This window comes from Gekko japonicus, unplaced genomic scaffold (genome assembly GCF_001447785.1).
Source record: "Gekko japonicus isolate JY-2015 unplaced genomic scaffold, Gekko_japonicus_V1.1 scaffold4025, whole genome shotgun sequence".
Classification (NCBI taxonomy): domain Eukaryota; kingdom Metazoa; phylum Chordata; class Lepidosauria; order Squamata; family Gekkonidae; genus Gekko; species Gekko japonicus.
In genome coordinates, this window is record NW_015162082.1 from 88,782 (window position 1) to 111,533 (window position 22,752).

The following is a 22,752-nucleotide window of genomic DNA, read 5'->3' on the forward strand; positions in this document are numbered from 1 at the left end:
TCAGCAAGGAGTAACAAGGGTGTACCACCACTGATGTATGGCATTTGTGCAAGTGTACAACCAGTGAAGAAACCTAATAACTGGAAGGAAGTCTACAGACTACCTGCGCCTGAGAGAAGCAAGTGGATAGGAGCAATGGAAGAAGAATTTGGATCTTTACAAGACAAAGAAGTTGAAGTGAAACAATTAGGAACTATAAAGTACTACCTTGGAATGCAAATGGAAAGAACTGAGGATGGAAGTTTTCTTTTGAGCCAAAAGCAAAAGATCATGGGCTTTATTGAATCTGTAGGAATGAACGATTCCAATCCAGTAAGCACTCCACTTGATAAGGACTATCCCAAACTTACTAATGGAAAGCCACTTAAAGACAATCATGACTACAGATTCACAATTGAAAAATTATTATATCTGAGCACAATCTGTCATCCAGATATAACTTCAGCTGTTGGACTTTTGTGCAGAAAGACCAGTTCACCCAATGAGCATGACTGGAAAGCTATTAAGAGACTGGCAAGATACCTAAAAGGAACTTTGGACTACAAACTTAAAATTTCAGCCTGTGATGAACCAAGACTGACTGGATACATGGATGCCAACTGGGACAAAAACTCACCTGATGGAAAATCTACAAGTGGATACTTGTTCTACTATGGAAACAGTTTGATTGAATGGACTAGTCAAAAGCAAACTATTGTAGCCATGTCTACTGGAGAAGCTGAATGTGTATCAGCACAAAGTGCCAGCTATGAGCTCTACTGGATTATTCATCTACTGAAAGACTTCGGCATAGATGAACCAAAGCCAAAAATACTTTTTGAGGACAATCAAGCTTGTATCGCCATCTGCAAAGGTGAAAGCACCAAATCTAAAAACAAGACCATCGCACTCAAATGTCACTACGTGAAAGAGATGCAAGACCAAGGACTGATTTAACTCCAATACTGTCCTACTGATCAGATGATTGCCGACATCCTGACCAAGCCGCTTGACAAGCAACGTTTCGAAACTCTTCTTGAATGTTTGAATCTGTATGACTTTCGTGTTATAACTTGAGAAGGGGTGTTGGGTATTACGAGTTGAAAACACTCAGTATATCTGGGGTTAAATGTTTGTTTATGTTACTCACAGGAAGTCACATGTTTCTCATGTAACCAATGTTCTTTGGATGTAGGAAGCCCCGGGGAATTTTCTCCCTGATCTAGGAATTTGATTGGGACTAAAGTGTCAAGGTGTATTACCATTTTATGGCTTCTCTTCCCGTCTTTGTTTGGTGTTCTGAAGAAGAAGAAGAGCAGCCATAATCTCTCTCTTCTAGTTTTGTCTTTGTAGAGTAAGGATGTAGTAGATTTTGCTCTGTTGTTATGTTCATCCCAGTTACCCTTCCCATGCTAGAATTTAGTGAAAACTTTATATTTTAATCACACATGGACTCTCAGTCTGAATTATTTTACTCTGGCTCTGCTGGACTATTTTATCTCTGCTAAATACCATTTTTCAATATCTCACTATCACCCAACAAGTATAAAAGGAAGATGCCAACCTATTTCTGTCCATTACTAGCTTCTTGAGAGACAGAAGATGTGAGGACATACTACACTTAAACTTTGAACTCTCACTGCTGTTAGGTTATGTTATCCTCTATTAAATTGTTTTTTGGGGACTGGGAAAACCTTATACCCAATGCCGACCTCTGCAAATGTTCCATGAATCACACGTCAAGGTCCAAAATGAACTCTGATTCCAGATTCTGCTCAGCACTTCAACAGTAAGTTGTTCCTGAGCCATCAAGCTTGCAAGTGTCCCAAGTAGGTGATAGCAAGGCTGCAGTAAGAGAAGACTAGTACGGCAACTCTCAACTCTCAAGGCTCTTCCTAGAGCATCCAGCTCCAAGAAGAGAGGAAGAAACACCTAGAAGAGATGTATGCTTTCTTTCTAGAACAGTGGAACAATGCCTTTGAATGCCAACAGCAAAGTAGGACTTCAACACTGAGTTGTAGAGCTCTGCAAGCTTGCCATGGCAGCTTACCATGAGTTATTACTTCTTTGTGTCTTCTTTTGGGGCTGCAGGTTGGAACAACAGAGGAAGAAAGGCAAGGGAAGACTGCAGAGTCTTTGCCCAAAGGTGTGATACAGAAGAAAATTCTGGAAAGAAGGATGTAATGGGCACGGTTCTCCCAACACACTGGATTCCAGCCTCTCAGATCTGCAGTCTTTTTAAAGCAAAGAGACCCCCTTCCTTCGCGTAGTGCTGACAGCTTCTATACTGGCGTAGTGTTGTTATATAGCAACTTGGTGAGGTGAGACAGTGAAAATTGCCAGAAACAACAAGGAGCCCAATCCCTTCCCATTCCTCGAGCACACAGCTACTGCCACCGCACCACCACCAGCAGTGCAATGACATAAGAGAGAAGCTGATAAAGAGCAGGGCACACACCAGAGAAAGGCATCCTTTCTAGAGGTTTGCGGGGACAGCACAACTTGTCTACACAACAGATTTTCACCATGCGGACCAGAAAGGGATGGAGAAGGGGGGAGAGGGAAACATGTTGGGTCAGGAGGAGACGGGAAAGAATGTGGGAGTAAGAGGAAGGAAAATAGGAGGAGAAAGAATAACAATGGAACCAGAAGTGAGAAAATAAAGACAAAGCAAAAAATAATAATAATATATTTATAAAAAATTAAAAAGAGAAAAGCACTCAGACAAGAGGACTTACAACTTCTCCAAGCCAGAGCGAGAGTGAAATGCATGCAGAGGACCAGCACATGGACAGCCTTTAAAGGGGAAAACTGTTTTCTTCCAAAAAGACAGACAAGTCCTCATACTCCAAAGAAATACACCAGAGTGACAACTGTGTGCTGGGCACATAGGAGTCCTTGGCCCCCCGCCCCCACACCTCTCTAAAGCTTTGAACAGAAGGTGCTGTCCCATTTAAGGGAAGAGCACGTAAGACAGAGTACAGCAGTAAAACACTGCAAGATGTTCGCCAACATGCCTTGTGACTTTTGGGTTTCCCACTGCAGTTATGTGATCAATGCCAGGAACGCCCTAGTTTAGACAGATATACAGAACCAATGGAATACATGCAGGGATATCACAGGTATACACTGTGATTCGATAGGAGCACCAGAAAAACACATGGGGCCATGGCTCACTGAAGGAGCACATGGAAGGTCTCAGGTTCAATGCCAGTTAAAACACCTCAGGTAGCAAGATCTTTCTTTGCATAAGACCCTGGAGAGCCATTGCCAGTCAGAACAGATGATGCTGAGCTAGACAGGCAATGGTCTGACCTCAGACAAGGCAACTTCATCTTATGTTCACACAATGTAGTACTCGACACTGAATTTATTCTTGAAAATCCCAGCTTTCTTTTAAAAGAACCAGGCAAATTTCTAGCACTTATGTCTGTGAAAGTACGCTTGTAAATGAGTGGAAATATCTCTCGGCATCTCAGCAGCTGAATAAGATATTCGGTGATGGGGTGTGTGTGTGTGGGGGGTCAATGCTCCATATAGCTTATGCAAAATAGGAGAAATTATGTTGACTCATTCACATAATTTATAGAGAGGGGTTGCAGTCAGCACTTTCAAGGTGGCTATAGAAGGGGCCATTCTGACAGAGGAAAAGTGATATCGCTAAATGCTTAAATCAGGCCTATCCAAGTTAGAACCAACTCAACCCGTCAGCCTGGTCTAGCGACCTGCCTGCTGTCTGCCAACCACTTGTGGTTTTGACATCTCAGTGCCAAAACTTGGAGAGGGTTACCAAATTCTTAGCAGGCCACCATGTGTGGCTAGGAAGTCACATTAACCTCAGTGGGTGTGTTAGACTAGTACTGGAAGACCTGGGTTTGAATTCCCACTCATGCCACGGAAGCTCGCTGGGGACCTTCAGCCAGTCATGCTCTCTCAACCTGACATACCTCATTGGGTTGTTGTGAGGATAAAATGGAGAAGACAAGAATGGTGTAAGCCACTCTGAGTCCCCATTGGGGGTACAAATGTACTTAATAATAATAATAATAATAATAATAATAATTATTATTATTATTATTATTATTATTATTATTATTACTACTACTACTATTTGTAGGTTTGCTATGAGCCATACAGACTTGACTAGAGCTTCTGTAGAATTCCTTCTCACAGTTCTAGGTGAATACAATCTTTTTACATTGGATTAAGTGTGAGCAACAGCTACGTAGCAGTGCCCTCAAATGCCTATCCAAAACAACTATATTTGTTTGACTTGTGGGGGAGAGAGAGAGAGAGAGAGAGGGAATCCATTCAGACTCCCAGTGCTGTGCTGGTCACATTGATCTATTGCACAAGCCTCATAAACTACATCTGTCTCCACATTTATGACTCCATAAAATAAGAAGGTGGTGGGAGACTCTTACTGGCCTGGCCATAAAGCTATCACAACTCTTTACTCACTGACAACTTTACAAGTCCAACTCATAAAGCAATCACTCCCTCTGTTCTTTATGGGATCCCTTGTTTAAAAACCAGGATGAACTGTTTATTATCTCATGTTTGGCAGAACAACCCATTCCCTCTTGTTTAAGGAGACCCTTCTGGCAAATCAAAGTTGCATGTGATAAATCAGGGCTTGCACAGCTGGTGGCCCTTCAAGTCAAATGCCACCCATTTATGAACCCACCAAGGGCTTGATAAAAATCCATTTTTGTTACCAGACTGGGACTACAGAAACAGAAGAGGTTGTGAAGCACCTGACAGCTGCTATACAATGCCGGTGGACTGAGATTAGCTTGATGGGCCACACGTCATGTGGATCTGTACCCCTGTTTAAAATGTCAATGGTTCAGAAAAGGGCAGCCAGTTAATTAAGGATTGGAGCACCTTCCCTTTGAGGAAAGGGTAAAGAATATGGGGCATTTTTATGGAGAAAGAAATACAACTGGGGACAGGGAGATGATACAACTTTTAATAATACTAGAATTCAAGGACTCTCACTGAACTTGCTGGACAGTTGATTCAGGCCATGACAAAAGGAAGTATTTCTACATGACACTTAACTTATGAAAATCACTGACACAACATGTACGCTGCTAATTTAGGTGTCTTTCTTAAAAATCCCAAACTAGGCAAATTCTTGTAAGTCTGGTCTATCAACGGCTATTAGCCATTAAATGGAATCTCCAAGCTCAGAGGCAGTGAACCTCTTAAAAACTAGTTACTATGGAGATAACAAGATGGGGAGACTTTGGCCTCTGTGCCCTCCTTGTAGGCATTTCAGGGGCATCTGGTTGACCACTGTGTGAAATGGGATGTTGGACTGGATAGACTTTTGGCCTGATGCAGCAGGGATCTCCTTGTCTTCTTAAGTTTCAAAATCAAATACATTTTAGTGGCTCCTGCCCCTCCAAATATGTCAGCACAGGTTTGGAGCAGGAAGGAGTGATGCTCCTTAAGCCACAGAATTTCTCTACAATAAGATGGCTTGATGAAATGCAGCCTAGGATCCCCAGCCCACAACAGCCTGATTACAACAATTAATAAAATAATGTTAGCACCATGCCTGATAACATCAAGTGGGTACACAATGATCCTCATCTTAAGCAATGATTTGCTGTTGCTTTATATAGTCTGATTTGGGCTGGTTCACACATGGCACGTGCAATCACTCTAGTTTTCAATCACTTGATGCAGGATGTGAAGAATACACATATGCAAATCAGCCCAAAAGGTTTTGACTGTTTTTCCTACTGCAGATCTTTGCTTTTACATTCAGGAAGATGCTGGTCTTGGGAATGATTCAATCAGTGTTGAAACTGGAAGTCTTCCTAAACCTGAAAGACTCCCCCCTCCTCTAAATTCAAGATCTGCAAAATCACCAAGGAAGAAAAAGATTTCTCTCAACTACCTCTGCCAAAAGGACTGAACACGTAAAACTAAAATGGCTGGAAAGGAAATGCCTCAAAAAAGAAACACAGCTGGCAAAATATACTGCCACGCTATCACATATTACTCAATACCTCTTCCTGACCAGTGGTGGCTCTACAAGGAGTGCCATATAAGGTTGCCACCACTGGTGCCACCCTCTGTCAGTGTCTCTCACTGTCCACACCTCGAAGCCAGAATAACCAATGCCCCCCCCTCCTTCCCTGGACAATCTTTAAAGGCTGGCAGCCAGCCACACATGCCCAGCAGAGCTTCCAGAATTACCATGGAAGTTCAGGAAGCCCTACAGGTCATGCATTGTTTGCCATGATGTCTTGGGGATCAAGGAGGGAAGGAGCATTAGCTTCTTCTGTAGTCGGGAGTTGCCATGATAGGGCAAGGAAGAAGCAGGGGCTATAGGAGGAGGAGGAAGAGATTGGATTTATACCCCGCCCTTCACCTGGTGTCTCAGAGCGGCTTACAAACTCCTTCCCCTTCCCCTCCCCACAACAGACACCCTGTGAGGTAGGTGGGGCTGAGAGAGCTCTCTCGAGAACTGCCCTTTCAAGGACAGCTGTTGTCAGAACTATGGCTTGCCGAAGGTCATCCAGCAGCTGTAAGTGGAGGAGTGGGGAATCAAACCCGGTTCTCCCATATTAGAGTCTGCACACCTAACCACTACACCAAACTGGCTGCCACCCACTCAAATCCACTGCCTGAGTGTTGGGTATTTGCATGTTGAAAACACTCAATGTGTATGCATGGGGTTAAATGTCTGTTCTGTTGTTACAGGAAATCACCTGTCTTTGTGTTAGCCAGTGTTAGCTCAAGTCTGTTAGCCCGTGAAAGCATCCCTGTTCTAAGAGTTTGATTGGGAGCGAAGTGTTAGTAACTTTGCATTTTATGAGCCCTCTTCCCGTCTTTGTTCGCCTTGGAGGAGAAGCACGTTGGAGGGCCATCTTCTTCCAGTTCTTCTAGTCTAGAGAGGATGTAGCTGAATTAGCTCTCTGTTATTTTCTCCCAAGTTACCCTTCCCTATGGTAGAATTGTAGTAAACTTTTATATTTTTAAACACACATGGACTCTGGGTCTGATTATTGAACTCTGGCATTGCTAAGCTGTTTTTAACTCTGCTGAATTTCTTTAAAAACTCTAACACTGAGGCTACCGTCCCGTTTCTGCCATTCTCCACCTAGCTGGAGAAGACCAGTTTTTTCATTGCTCTCTAATCCCCTAACCTCATGACCCCACCTCAACACCCCAGTGTGTTTTTATGAGTTATCAAGTTCTGATAGCCAAGAGGAATCTTCATTAGAATCTATGGCAGATTGTCCTAAAACCCAGTTCAAACAAGTAGACGGGTCCGTAAAACTGTAGCATTTCAGAAGAATTCAGTGCCACCTGCAGCCTGAAGTGGCACATTCCAGGAATGGTTTTAACACCCAAAATACTCCCCCAGGAGTTACTTGGACATGAGCTGAGACACTAACATAGGCTTCTTTAATCCCTCCCTATCTGCAGAGGTCATTTTGGGGGGGATCGCGGGGGATCGCAGTTCCCCCGGGTGAGATATGGGGGGTAGGGCACATGACGAAGCCCTGCCCCCTGCTTCCGGCCGCCCCGCTTCCGGCCCTCATTCAGCCAGGAGGAGGCAGGAGAAGAGGGAGGGTAAGTTGCTTCCTCCCTGCCTCTCCCCACCCCTGCCTGCCTGGGACCAGGGAGGGCCTTTGCGGGGCTTCCTTGCACTCCCGCCGGCCTTGCAGGTCCACAGCCGGGCCCCTCTGCTAATGAGTTATGCTAATGAGTTCCCCTAGCTCTTTTTCTACGAAACAACCCCTGCCTATCTGGCTGCACCTTCTTACTCATACAGGAATGAGATGCTGGTGCGCTGCTCAGGGGAGAACTCTGTCAAAGCACTTGCTGGAGTTCACGGCATGCCACACGTGTGCACAAGAGACCTTTGCTTGCATCTCAGTTCACATGGGAAAAAGCAAGACAGAGTGCAAAGTAAAGAGGAACTGTCTTGAGATCAAAGAGTCAGCAAAAGCTAGATAGGAAGCCCTTGAGGCACTAATTGTCTATTCCTGCTCTATGCAAAAGAAGAAAGGAACCTGTAAAGCACCTTCCTGCAAAGTTTGTACTGAAAGCCACAAATCCGCCCTGACTTGCTATACCATTCCCCACATTGACTATTCCTGTGCTGTGGAAAGTGCTGTCGAGTTGCAGCCAACTTACTGCCACCCCGTAGAGCTTTCAAGGCAGGAGACAAACAGGTGGTGGATCACTGCCTGCCTCTGCATAGCAATCCAGGTCTTCCCTTTCAAGTACCAACCAAGTACAGTCTTCCCTTCCAAGTGCTAACCAGGGCCGACCCCGCTTTGCTGACAAGACTGGACTAGCCTCCCAAGCCTAAGTTACGAAAAGCGCCATACGCTTCTGTACAAGCGAACTTCCCAAGCAAGAGATCTGAGTTACTGCAGAAGAGGGAAACCCAAAAGCCACAACGGCTGACTGTGCAAAGGTTTGTCTTGGATTTTGCAATAACTTATTCCCCTTTAAAGGAAAAAATATATATATGTGTGTGTGTGTTGTTGAAAAAGCCCCTGTGATATTCCCTCCCGAGCCCCGAGCCCCAACCGCGCCCCACAGTCCCAGCACCATCCTTTCAGACATCGATCACCCTTACCTATTGAGCTGAGGAGTAGCTTGTCTTGACAACACTGCCCAGATAGCTGAGATTAATCAAAAACAAAGCAGTTATAAACACCCGCAAGGAGCCAAGCTCCACAAGACATCAGCACGTCAAAAGGAAAAAAAAAGAAAGAAAAAGAAGAGAAAGGGGAAAAAAACTCCAAAAAAGGAAGAGTGAGGGAAGGGGGCAAGAAAACCCAAACCCAAAAACAAACAAACAATGCTGGAGAAAAAAGAAATGCAAGGGAGAAACAAAGAAAGGACAAAGGAAGCGAATGGAAGGCATAGTTCGCAGTGCAAACAACAGGGTCGCCTCACACAAAGGACAGAACTATACTACAGACTTGGCTGCTTGAATAGTGATTTCCCCTTCCTAGGGTATCTGGAGAGTCGTAGTTCTGAGCAGGGAACTGAAGCCGACTTTACCATTAAGTTGGATCAGGTGGTCTAACTGGGGCAGAGGGGGGGGGGGGGGGGGGGAGCAGATTTCATAGTACCATGAAAGAGCAACCATTTATAGAGATTATTTGATTCATTATTATTTTGGGCTTTTCCCCAAGGGAGCACTATTTTGCTGGGGAGGATGGGCTAGGAGTTTCTAACAAACAATAGTCAGTCAGTACCAATGCTCCCTCTAAGCTGTGGAGTTTTGTGAGCAAACATTCTACTTTGTGAGCGACTGGCATTAAAGCTGTGAGCCAGCCATTTGGTCTACTGCGGCCCTGTTCATACGAGCCCATTTGGGCCGGGAGCGGGACGGAACGGGGGCGGAGCAAACCGGCACGATCCCACCTCAACATCTGGGGAGCGTGCTGGATCCGTCCCGGTTCCGTCCCTTCCAGCGTTGCTCCGTGGCGAAAAAGAACCACCTCCCGAGGTGGTTCTTTCTGAAGGGCCGCAGCAACGCTGGCCGTGGGATCGCCGGCGCGTCCTTGCGCCGGCGCATCCCCGGCTCCTGGTTGAACTGCGCATGTGTGAGCATGCGCAGTTCGCCAGGCTCCCCTTCCCACCGCCGCTTTCTCCCCGGCATCTGATCGTGCCGGGGAGCGTTGCGACGCGGCTCGGGGGATCTGTGAGATCCCGCCGCACCGTCCCAACTTTGCTGCGGCTCACATTAGCCGCAGTACAAGCGTCTTATTCCCTGCCGTGTGGCAGGGACCTGCATCAGTTAGTTTGCTCCGGAGCCCTCCTTCCTGAGCTAAGACAAAAATGCGTGAGCTAAAAAACTGTGAGCTAACTCACACTAACTCAGCTTAGAGGGAACACTGGTCAGCACCTCATGGGGGGGGGGCAGTCATGACAGTCACTAGCACAGAACCTGCTACAGGTTTGTAGCACAGACGTGCCCTGTAGAGTGTCCTAAAATATCCCTACATATGAACTTGGTGAGCATTTCAAGAATCCATTAGGTTGGTGATCTCTCTCTCTCTCTCTACATATGACATATTTCACGGATTTTAAACTAAGCAACTTTAGAGGTTATTTGGGTATTGTTGGTCTTATAATCTTCTAAAGCCCCTAAAACCCCTCATGCCCTGTCTCCTGAAATCTGCACCCAATTATCATGCTGAATGGGCTTCTGAATGGCTTAAGATCTTCCAGGTACCAGACAGTGCCGAAGGAATCCAAGGGGGACATCACAGGGGGAGGAGCTAGTCTCCCACATTGTGCCCCCCCATGCCACACTTTCTCCTACCGTGACCCAAGCCACCAGCACTTACTCACGCACTAGACCAGTCACGCATGCTAACATACCACTCTCCTTTCTCACCTTCTAGAAGTTCCCTTCCCCTCCAGTGTAGTTTATCTTCACCTGCCTGCCTCAAGCTATTAAATGTTGGGTTCCACAAGGCCAGGGATCGTTGTTGTTTTTCGGGGGGGGGGGGGGTTACAAGCACTACATGGAAAACAAAAATTTGTTTCAACAAAGACAAAATGATGGAAGGAGAGCATGGCCTACTGGTGCTGAGAAAGACAGAAGCAGGGAGCGGGGAGAGAAGGAAGAGACAGTAAGAAAGAAACGCTTTGCCTGGTGCAACCCTGGTACCTGGAAAACAAGCTGCTGGAGATAAGAGCAGCTGCAATCTCTTGCATGGACAGGATCCGAGCATGCTGACAGCCTCCTGATTTGACTTCTCTGTGTGTTTGGGGTGGATTTTTTTTTTCCTCTCCTGACAAGCAGTTCATGTGGCTAATGTCTCGTTCTCTCTCCTGGCCCAAGTCTTGGGGGCTGCAGCACCCCTTTTGGAGATGGTTGTGGTAAAAGGCAGCTTGTGTGGCCATGTTTCATTCATGATGGATGACAAACCCGCTCGGGGGGAAGGGATGTGAAGAAGGCAAAGAGCAGACCAAAGGCCTTACTGTCCCAGGAAAGCAAGCAGCCAGGAACTAGAAGAGGAAAATACTGGTAATTTCTCGGGTCACTTGCCCAACGGGGGTGGGGGTGGGGGAAGAGACCAGAACGTGTAACTTTACATAGTCAGACCCTCTTCATTCATCCCAGCACACAACTCCCAAACCACAGTAAGCCTAAATTTTTATTTCTTGTGAGGGCAGAAGTGGACTCTTGAACTTAAGAATGAAACACAATCACAAACAAGCCCCCCCCCCCAAAAAGGCATTCAGTTAATCTAACCTACCAAGGTGAGCAGTAAAGATATGGGGGAAGGGGCCAATGGGACCTAGCCCAGTAGTGCACATTAAATGGGAAGGAACCTTCTCAATGCCAGCTGGAGCTCATCTCCAAAAAGGATGCTGCAGCGTGCCTAAGAAAACTATGAAACAGTTGATGATGGCAGGGGAAGAGCTCATGGGGAGGGCAGGGGGCAGGTGAAGTGGGAAGGGAAAGGAGGGCTAGGTTAAAGGGAGCAGGAGATTCCCACGCACTTACCCGGAACTGGTTGTCGCCGTTGGCTCTGGCCTAAGAACCTCCTCCCCGGCCCTCCTCGGTGAGGGAATTGGTCCGAAGACATCCATTGGCTCTACAGGCAGGGAGGGGCATTGAGTGGGAGGGTAACCAGTGGCCAACGAGGTGAAAGCCATGGCAGGACGGAAGCTGGGGCTCCCTCCTCGGCTGCTCGGGGCAGGAGATCCCGTTGATGGAGTGGACTTGCGGGAGAAGCTGACCGCTGCCGGAGGCTGCAGAGTGATTTCAGACATTTCCGCCTGCTGGATGAGGCCTGGCCGCGGTCTGGCACGTGCTGTCAGCTCCGGGGAGCTGTTGCGGGAGCTGAGGGGGCTCTGGGTCAAGGGGGAAAGCCTTGAAGGTTGTAGCACCACCTGATGTAAACTGGGCTCAGCCCTCCTGACTTGCCGAGGGCTGGGCCGAGGTCTAGGTTGGGGGTCATACCACCTGGTATCCAGGCCGAATGTGCTTGTGCCACTGTGGCTGACTGACTCGGATGGCCCGTGGTAAGGCAACACAGGTATGCCCATGCCTTGACTGGTATGTCTTAGCTGCCCTTGGCTCGCCATTGGTTGCATAGGTTTGTCCTGCCATTTGGTGGCGGTGGGCACAGAGGGTTGGCTCCTGCTTGGTGACTTGCCAGTCCAACTCTTTGGTGCCTCCAGGGCCAGAATGCCAGGATAGGATGCCGGGACCTGGAGAGAGGAAGGTGGTGGTCCCCTAGGAAGACTGGCCTTTGGCTGCACGCTCTCAATCATTTCACACTGATGGAGCTGGTGAGGAAACATGATGGGCGAAGACTCTAGACCACTGAAAGGGAACTCAGACCTGCCCCATGGCTCGGGAGACCGTCCCCCTGTTGGAGTCTGAGTCAGGGGCAGTGTGCTGTTGGAAGCATTCTCTCCATTCTCCTCCGGGATAGTAGGATGTCCAAAGGGCCCTTCGGGGTGCAGAGGTGGAGAGGACATGACAGAACTGAGAGGGCTGACCTCTGGCATGTAGAAAGGTGGAGGGTCCATCTCCCCTGGACTGCTGCTGCTGAGGTAACCATAATACGGGCCATGATGGAATGGCCTGGGAGCGGGAGGCCTAGCCTGACCAGTGGCTTGGAGGCGGCTCTCCAGGGCACCTGTCCCCTCTATGCCCCGGTGGAATCTGGGACTGTATGCTGGTGGCTGAAGGTAAGACTCCTGGCTGGAGGAGAGAGGTGTCAATTGGGACTTGAGGGCTGTCACAGAGGAGGGCATCACTGGGTCATCGTTTTCTTCATCTGACTGGCGGAACTCTGGGTACATGTCTGTCTCCTCCACAAAGGGGAAGCCCTCTATCCGGCGGGTCTTGAGCGAAGGCTCCATTTCTGAAGGGTCCATGACAAAACGGCCATCGGGCCCACGGCTGATGAGCTCAATAGGGGTGGTTGCCTCGGCTTCCGCCTCAGCCTTGGAAACGCTGTATTTCTTACTGCTGATGGCTCGCTTGGTCTTCTTGTAAAGAGACAGCTCCTTCTCCTTGCTGGGGCTCAGCATACGCTTGGCCGGAGGGCCTTGATCGTCAGAAGACTCTGAGGGGGGCCGAAGAGTGCGGATGCTCTCGGGGCTCACCTTGCCAGAGGACAACCTGGACGGCAGAAATTACAAAAAAGGGTCAGTGTGCCATGGAGTGGGAAGCAAGGTTTGAGATCTGGGATCAGGAACAGAAACTGGATTGGGATTTTTTAAAAAATGGACCTCTTTAATGGTGTGTAAAAAGAATGAGTGAGGCTCAGAAGAGAAATATCCAAATCCTATTAGGATGGATTCAGGGGTCGTTTCGTAGAAAAAGAGCTAGGGGGACTCATTAGCATAACTCATTAGCATATGCCACACCCCCTGACATCACCGGAAGTGTGTCATAAGGCCACACACCCCGCCCCCAACGGTCCCAGCCGCCGCTGCTGGCCTTGCAGCTCCACTGCCGAGCCCCATGAGGGGCCCGGCGGTGGACCTGCAAGGCCGGCGGGAGTGCAAGGAAGCCCCGCGAAGGCCCTCCCTGGCCCCAGGCAGGCAGGGGTGGGGAGAGGCAGGGAGGAAGCAACTTACCCTCCCTCTTCTCCTGCCTCCTCCTGGCTAAATGAGGGCCGGAAGCGGGGCGGCCTGAAGCAGGGGGTGGGGCTTCGTCATGTGCCCCACCCCCTGCACCTCACCCGGGGAAACTGCGATCCCCCGCGATCCCCCCTGAAATGACCTCTGGATGGATTTTACAATCAGTTCTTGCCCCCCAGCCCTGACTGATGTAAGTGAGAAGCTACACTATAATGAGTCAGGTCATTGGTTCATCCAGCACAGTATTACCTTCTCAGATGGCAGTGGCTCTCCAGCTTCTCACACCAAAATCATTCTCAAAACTTCCTGAGATTTATAAATGGATATGCCAGATCTATGGGAGGTCTGATGAACAGTCCGAGAGACATTTGCACCCCGCCCTGATGTTCACCAAAACAGCATCAGGGAAAATATTGTTTTTTTAAGTTCCCAGAGATGCTCTTTTCCATTACTCTGAAATCCAGGGTTGCTGAGAATAGCACAGTCATTTTGTGCAACATAAAAAAATAGTAACTTCCAGGGCCCTTTTTGTAGAAAAAGCCCAGCAGGAACTCCTTAGCATAATAGGCCACACCCAACAGCAGGAACTCATTAGCATATTGGGCCACACCCCTGACAGCACAGCGCATTAAAACATTAGGCCACACCCCCATGTTACCAGAAGTGTGGTTATCCAGCCACACCCACCTTTTGCTTCTTATTCTGTTTACCTTGTTTGTTGTCAAAACCCAGGGCCTTTTTTTGTAGCAGGAACTCCTTTGCATGTTAGGCCACACACCCCTAATGTAGCCAATCCTAATGAGTTTCTGCTGTTGGGTGTGGCCTATTATGCTAATGAGTTCCTGCTGGGCGTGGCCTACTTGGGAGCCAGCCGGAACTCCATTCCTGTGCATTCCTGCCCAAAAATAGCCCTGGTAACTTCTCAAAAACTAGTCCTTTGTGTGCTGAAAAAGATACGCTTCTTCCTTCACTGTTTGTCACACATGCAACTCATTATGAAGGAATCTGTTGTTTCTGTTTTGTTTTTTAAGTTGCGACATGTGGACACACTCTTTTCCTGGGATCTCCAGTTCTCAGAGTTGCGGAAGTGCACATCTCTGGAGATCTATAAATGACCTTCACAAACACTGGGGCACCAAGGAGGAGTGTTCTGTCTTTAATCCTTGTGTTCTGTTCCTCAGAGTACCACACAATTTGATGCAAGACTGAGCAAAGCCCCGGGGAGAAAGACAGAACGAATCCCGACTGGGACAGAGAGAGGGGAATGTGCTTATTCCTAGCTCAGACCAGGGTTTACAGCTGGGGTCTAAATTAGTCAGTCACCATGCTGTGCTTACTTAGGCCTCAGGGCCATCAAGGCATAAAACAGAACAGGAATTAAAAAAATATATAATCCCCAGTGGTTAGGAGGAAATATGCATTTATTTATTTCATATGTAGACCAATTTTATTCTCGCAACAGCCCCAAGAGGTAAGTTAGGCTGAGAGTGTACAGCTGGCCCAAGACCACTCAGCAAGCCTCTGTAGCAGAGTGGGGATTTGAACTGGGGTCTCCCTGATCCTAGCCCAAAACTCTAATCACTACACTAGACTGGCCAGGCCTGAACAAAGCCTGGCTATTCTGGAAAGAATCTAACTTGTGTATGTGGCAAGTTTCAGTTGAATAAACCACAATGCAATCCTAAGCAAGTTACATCCTTCTAGGTTAACTGAAATCAGTGGGCTTAGAAGGGTATAAAACTGTTTAGGATTGCACTTCCAATCACTGTACCATTAAGCATTTCCATCAGTTAAACGGTGCTGCAGGCCTTTCGAAAAGGGCTAGGTTTATCTAAAGGTGCTATATACATCTAAGACTGTTCTAATGCAATTTCTTCTCAGGTTTCTATAGAAGATAGAGGACCAAAACTGTTGCAAAAAGGTCATGGATCTCCAGTCCCTGGAAGGTAACTAAAGTGAGCATACAGCTGAGAATCAGAACAAGGCTGGGTAGCAAAGAAAGAGGGATTTAATACTTCATATCCCACTGCTTTTGTTTCTAGGGGCTTTAAAGAAAAACATTAAGCTGTGCCCTCTTAAATAAGCATGTTTTCCTTTAAAATCCAAAGAAGAGCCTGGGAAGAATTTGAAGGGTTAAATCCCCTCTTCTCTTTCCATTCAGCCTGATCTCAACTGCAGTGTGTCTATTATGCCATATTTTGTGTAAATAAACTGAAGAAAAACAGACCAAAACTGACAAACTTTTATTGATGTTTGTAAAAGGGGGAACATGCACTCATGCCAAATTACTGAAATGGTTTTGTATATCATAACTGTTATTACAGTTTGAATATTCTTTGGTCATCCTAGTTATTAATAATAAATAAAAAGGAAAAGGAATGTTTCTGATCAGCTTGCAAAAAGCTCAGTTAATGGTTCTGCTGAATATTTAACTTGGCTCTGAAACTCTATGCAAACGCCGGCCAATTCTGTTTCATGAAGACACTGACCCTTTGATGAATGCTGCCCAATGTATCACTGGTTGGGTGGTACCTATAACACTGAGATACTTACGGCGATTCCAGACTCTTCCTGCAGTGGGTTATTGAGAGAGGAGGGTCTGAAAAGGAATTTAAGAAAGTAGGTGTTGGAAGAGACTGTGACAGTAGGGCTTATTCCAGCCTTAGTTTTACAGGATTTTGAACTTGGATGCTTTCTTTAGACAGTCTTTCTACAGCAGCACACCCTCTCCCCCAATTCAATGTGAGCAAGTGGTCCAATGATCCTTTAAAAAGAAGTTGTGTCAGGGGAAGAGGCAGACTCACAAAGTTTCTTCTCCTCTTAAAGGTAAAGGTAAAGGTTCCCTTGCTCGAAAGCCAGTCGAATCCGACTCTAGGGTTGCGGTGCTCATCTCCGTTTCAAAGCCGAAGAGCCAGCGCTGTCCGAAGACGTTTCCGTGGTCATGTGGCCGGCATGACTAAACACCAAGGCGCACGGAACGCTGTTACCTTCCCACCGAAGTGGTACCTATTTATCTACTTGCAATTTCTTGCTTTCGAACTGCTAGGTTGGCAGGAGCTTGAACTAGAGACAGGAGCTCACCCTGTCTTGCTTACTGACACTGAAAACTGTTGGAAGAGAAGACTAAGACACTGTCTCAAGCCTGGGGGGGGGGGGTGTTTTGCAAACAAGTTAGTGAGATAAACAGGCAGACTGTAGATTTTTTTTTGTCCTGTTTGCTCTCCCTGTCTCAGGAAAATTGCCTCTCTTCCTTCCATTCCTCCTCTCTCACGCCACTCACCCTCTCTCCTCTCATGCACACAGACACACAATGGAGGTTGCATGCCTCTTTGCATCCATATCCATCCAAGGTAGTTTAGTTATTGGGATATTGGGAAACACCGGTCTTTTTCAGGTTCAATATACTCAAACCTGAAAAATACCATGTGTGTTGTTGTTTTTCTGCACACCCCTAGTAGGCGAACTTAGACCCAAATATTTGTCAACTCTGTCCTGGGAACAGGCAAGGAGGGGTGTCAAAAGAAAGGCTTAGATTTCTGGATAGCAAAGAATAACAGAAAATATATTGATGCCTTTATCACCTTGGACTGAGAAACCAGCAGTGTGAGCTGTTTCCCATTATGTTAGGAGGCCCTTGATTGGGTCTACTCAACATATTTTGTACCTAAAAAGCATCTGCAGGAGGGGTTCTGTTCTGATTAACCTGAAGTGTTCGGCAAACTCTTCCTCCTGCAATGTTTTCTCAGTCAAAACTGCCCTCATCCAGAATCTGAAATGCAATTGGACCACTAGAGAAGACTAAACAGGCAAGGACAGGGAACTTCTCTACTTCCCCAACTGGTGCTCACTATAGGTCACAGACTGTTTTTGACTGGCCCTGGGGAGAAGAGCTAACCACCCACCTTTTCTAGCACTGCAGCCCTGATCCAAATTTGCCACCTCCAGCTGTGCGCACACACACACACCCCAGGAGATATAATTATGGACCTAAATGTAAAATGCAGTTTGGGGGCCAAAGGTGAGGACAGGCATTCTAAGGCTGAAATCCTATTAGGGGTCCCAAATCCCTCCGGGGGGCGGAATTCCCCCCGGTTTCGAGCCCCGATTCCCGCTCCTGCGGAATCGGGGCCCGGGGGAAACCCCACCCCCGCGCGTGCGTCACCCGGAAGTGACGTCACACGCTGGGGGCAGGGCGACGCCATTTGAGAGGAAGACTCTTTGTTTTCCCCTCAAATGGTGTCGCCCCGCCCCCAGCGTGTGATGTCACTTCCGGGTGATGCACGCGGGGGGCGCGCGCGCACTATGCCCGCGCGCACAAAGAGGACGCTGTCCAGGAGCCCCCCGCTCCCGGACGAATTTCATTTGGCAACCCTAAATCCTATGCACACTTAACTGGAAATAAGCCCAACTGAATACAGAAGAAGAAGAGTTGGTTTTTACACCCCACTTTTCTTTGCCTCAAGGAGCCTCAAAGTGGTTTACAATCTCCTTCCCTTCACAACAGACACCCTGTGAGGTAGGTGGGGCTGAGAGAGTTCTGAGAGAACCATGACTGGCCCATGGTCACCCAGCAGGCTTCAGGTGGAGAAGTGGGGAATCAAACCTGTTTCTCCAGACTACAGTCTGCTGCTCTTAACCACTACACCACACTGTTGAGATTTACTTCTGAGTAGACATGCCTAGGAGTGCACTGTAAATGTATTGTAAATATTCCCTGCCTCAGAATGCAGCCAGTGAGCACATAACCCATCTCCCCCAAACTCTGACAGATCTGTCTGTCTTCAACTAGAGATGGTAGCCATTGACAGGTAGAAAATGTGTTAGCACGTAGCAACTGGATGAGCTCACCTTTCTTGCGTTTGAGTTTGCGTTTGCGTTGCTTGTTGACGAAGCAGGCAGCTAGTGTGCTGAACAGGATGGCAGCTGCAAGGAAGCAAATGGTGGCAACAATTCCTGCCAACACAGGCCGGGCCAAACCTTCATCTGTCAAGTCTGGCTGGGGAAATATGTCTGGGACAGACAGAAAACAAAACCTTTCAAGATGGCTTTCTAAGCACAACAGTTTCAATGAAGGCTACAAAAACAGACAGACAAAAGTCTTTCCCACTGCAATTCCACCAGCCTCATCCAAGGAGGCAGCTGTATGGAATCAGCTGAAGTTAAGATGGCAGAGGACACGCAGCTCTTCAAGAGTTTCATAACATAAGAACATAAGAGAAGCTAATGTGGGATCAGGCCAATGGCCCATCCAATCCAACACTCTGTCACACATTGGCCAAAAATACCAGGGGCCATCAGGAGTTCCAGCAGTGAGGCCAGGACACTAGAAGCCCTCCCACTGTTGCCCCCCCCCCCCAACCACCCAAAATACAATCCGTCGCCCGCCCCCCCCGTAGCACCCACCACTTCCTGTGGCAGTGAATTCCATGTGTTAATCACTCTTTGGGTGAAGAAGTACTTCCGTTTATTCATTCTAATCCGACCGCTCAGCAATTTCATAGAGTGCCCACGAGTTCTTGTATTGTGAGAAAGGGAGAAAAGTACCTCTTTCTCTACCTGCTCTATCCCATGCATAATCTTATAAACCTCAGTCATGTCACCCCTCAGTCGTCTTTTCCCCAAGCTAAAGAGCCCCAAGTGCTTTAACCTTTCTTCATAGAGAAAGTGTTCCAACACTTTTGTCATTCGAGTTGCCCTTTTCTGCACTTTTTCCAAAGCTATAATATCCTTTTTAAGGTGTGGTGACCAGAACTGCACACAGTATTCCAAATGAGGTCTCACCATTGATTTATATAGGGGCATTATGATATTGGCTGATCTGTTTTCAATACCCTTCCTAATAATCCCCAGCATAGCATTGGCCTTCTTTACTGCAGTCACACACTGCCTCGACATTTTCAGTGAGTTATCTACTACAACTCCAAGATCTCTCTCTTGATCAGTCTCTGCCAGTTCAGACCCCATCAACGTGTATTTATATTTAGGATTTTTGGCTCCAATGTGCATCACCTTGCACTTGGCCACATTGAACCCCATTTGCCATGTTGACGCCCACTCGCCCATCCTTGACAGATCCCTTTGGAGTGCCTCACAATCCTCCCTGATTTTCACCATCCTGAACAACTTTGTATCATCCACAAATTTAGCCACTTCACTGCTTACTCCTAACTCCAAATCATTAATGAACAAGTTAAAAAGCATCGGACTGAGTACTGATCCCTGCGGTACCCCCACTGCTTACCACTCTCCACTGAGAAAATTTCCCATTTATACTCACTCTCTGTTTCCTATTAATTAGCCAGTTTTTGATCCACAAAAAGACTTGTCCTTTTTTCCCATGATTTTTGAGCTTACTTAGGAGCCTTTGATGAGAAACTTCATCAAAAGCTTTCTGGAAGTCAAAGACCCAGTAACTTCAGGCATTTCCACAACTTTCAAGCATGCGTGAAAAAGAGCTGCTAAAATCACTACACAAGGATGTTTCCACTTTCAGATGTAAGTATAATGATCACCTGGACAGACCAGTGACAGAAGAGGGGCAACAACACATTCCCGAGTATGTATACACTGAAAATTAAGGCAGGCGATTAAAGTTGCTCTCAACCTTATTTCATGATCTGCTGCCCAAACCATTCCCCTCTTGTAACTGCAGCCAATTCAAACCACCCCTTAAATCCCTCCCTTGGTTTCCTATCCATTCCCAGATCCAGCACAGAATTCCTTAACTTCAAAATCCTCCATGGCCTCGCCACCCCATACCTTGCACACATGCCTTTCCCCAGTTTCACCTTGCCCATGTCATTCCCAGAACAACCCAGTAAGGTAGGTGAGGCTGATAGGGAGAGACCGACCCAAGGTCAGCCAGTGAGCTTCATGGCTGAGATTTGAATCTAGGGCTCCCCAAACAATCCAACACTGTAACCACTATACAACATGGCTATGAGCATTTGAAAGGAAGAGTGGAATGCAAGTATAATGGATATATACTTAATTTTCAGTGCAATACTCAAACACATACAGCCTACCGGCTTTACTGAGAAAAACAACTAGAGGACAGCACCAGCTAGGACCAGATTGACTTGCTAGAATTCTTGACTGCTCCTCTTCAGACCGCAAGGGGACAGAGTCATATTTTTTGAATGCTTCCCCTTGTAAAAAGACCCTATGCAGAACATATCAGGGTAAAAATGTTGCCCCCTTCCTAGTGTGCTAGTTTAGAATGCAGAGAGCTTTTTATATGGGGGAGCATCCAAATACATGAGAATCCTCCTTCTCCAAAAGTCGAAAGCGATACAGTCCACAATACTCAAGAGACTTGCAGAGAGATGAGATAGTAATATTTTTGGACTCTCATATAGTTAATTTGTTTTATAATGTATGAAAATAAATTCATACCAATAACCTGAAGTACAGTCAAGTCTTAGAAGTAATACTTACCATTTATATAACAAGTTCAGTGTTCAGAGTCTTTTACATATATTAACACATACTTAATAGCAATGGCCATTTCCCATGTGAATCAAATAAATCCACCATGGGAGCACTGAGGGCTAGGATATGTTTCTGCAAACCTCGGGTAACTTCCAGGTTTCCAGATAAAGATTAAAATCTAAGGAAAAAATAATTATTTGTCCCCCCACACACACACGAAAACTTTAAGGGGGGGGGGTTCCGGTAATTGGATGAGTGAGAGAAGGAATGGGGAGGGTGGATTGAAAGGGGAGCCAGGAAATTGGATGCGGGGTGGGGGGATAGTTTAAACAGGGATACAGCAAGGAGGGAAGAAGCAGAGGCCAGTGAGGGGGGATAAGACTTCCCTTCCACTGCACAGGTCCCCTCTTGCCTTGTTATATTCCTGACAGCAGCACTGTATAACAATCCAGTATTATTACTGCTGGGGGGGGGGGGGGGGATGGAGGACTAAGGTTGAGATGCTTCCCTAGGGCTAGCTGGCAAGTTCGTGGCAGAATCAACATTTGAACCAGGAGCCCTCCAGATCATATTTCAGCCTCTTAGCTGCTACACTGCACCGAAGCCCCCAAATTAAGTCACTATAAAAACAGCACACTATAAAAGAACCAACGTACAAACCAATGTTCCAAATATGATAGCAGAGGGAACACCCCACTACAGACAGAAATGTAGAACAGAGACCTTAAGTAAAGTAGAACACCTTCACTAGACATATAAAAGTAGATCAGGAAGCAGCTTCTTTCTCACGCTGCACTTTTTCACAGAGAGTTGCAAGTGCAGCACAACAGCTAAGTGAATGAGATGACACCAAGGAAACCGGGTCCAAATTTTTCTCCTGTGGGTAGCCTTAAGTCAGCCTCTTGTCACAGCCTAAGTTATCAGCTGTCTACACAGGCTGTCTAGACTACACTGGGTTGGTGAACGAACTTGACAAGAAGCAGGAAGACTTCCCTTACCCGTGCTGGATACGCCGGCAATGTTGCTGGGTTCACTGATGAGGTCCTGCATGACAGCCAGAACGCGGAACTCGTACCATGTGTCCTATGGCATGAAGCACAATGTGTGCTGTCAATCGCAGCTGCCAAAGTTGTTAACCACCTACCCACTATCATGGTGATGGGTTTACTCTTGCACACAAATGAAGAGGCTCCACTGAAAAAACATTTTGTCTGGTGTAATGAAAAACCTATCTGTGGTTTTTAGTTTTATTAATTTAATGTTTGTATGCTGTGTTTTCTCTCTTACAGGACTCAAGATAGTCCTATAATGGCCCATTCACTCATGCAAGCCACTACTGCATTCATTTTGCAAGTGTGAAACAGCTTTCCATCCTACATCAAGGAATGCACTTGACTGAATTTTCCAACTGGGATAGCTCTCCAACAAACCGGTATTTCTTTTGCCTAAGAGTCGATAAGGTACTGTAATGGATGGCATGCAATCGTGTTGCATGCAGTTGCAGGATTTCTTCCTGAATGCAATGTGTGATGTACAGTCTGTACAGGGATACTGCCACCACTCAAGGTTTCTTTTTCAATACCCCAAATGTAACCTCAAGTATATCTTGGGAAATACTCACATAGTCTATTAGCTGATATGACTGAGTGGTAGATTTAGAGACTGATCGAGTTTAAAGATTTAAATAACAATTTTCAACTTAAGTATGCTGAGCAAGGAAAAAGAAAAATGCATAAC

General features: G+C 46.8%; 1 protein-coding gene across 1 annotated transcript in view; it reads right to left on the minus strand.

Moving 5' to 3' along the window:
• The window catches only part of IGSF9B (immunoglobulin superfamily member 9B), a gene marked incomplete at its 5' end in the record, with an annotated part of 37,704 nt that extends 15,606 nt beyond the window's left edge, over positions 1 to 22,098 (minus strand). The window contains 4 exons of the mRNA XM_015405645.1: positions 11,489 to 13,120; positions 16,138 to 16,183; positions 18,433 to 18,594; positions 22,014 to 22,098. Coding sequence (XP_015261131.1) covers positions 11,489 to 13,120; positions 16,138 to 16,183; positions 18,433 to 18,594; positions 22,014 to 22,098 — 1,925 coding nt within the window. The remainder of the gene's footprint in view (positions 1 to 11,488; positions 13,121 to 16,137; positions 16,184 to 18,432; positions 18,595 to 22,013) is intronic.
• Positions 22,099 to 22,752: the final 654 nt, after the last annotated feature.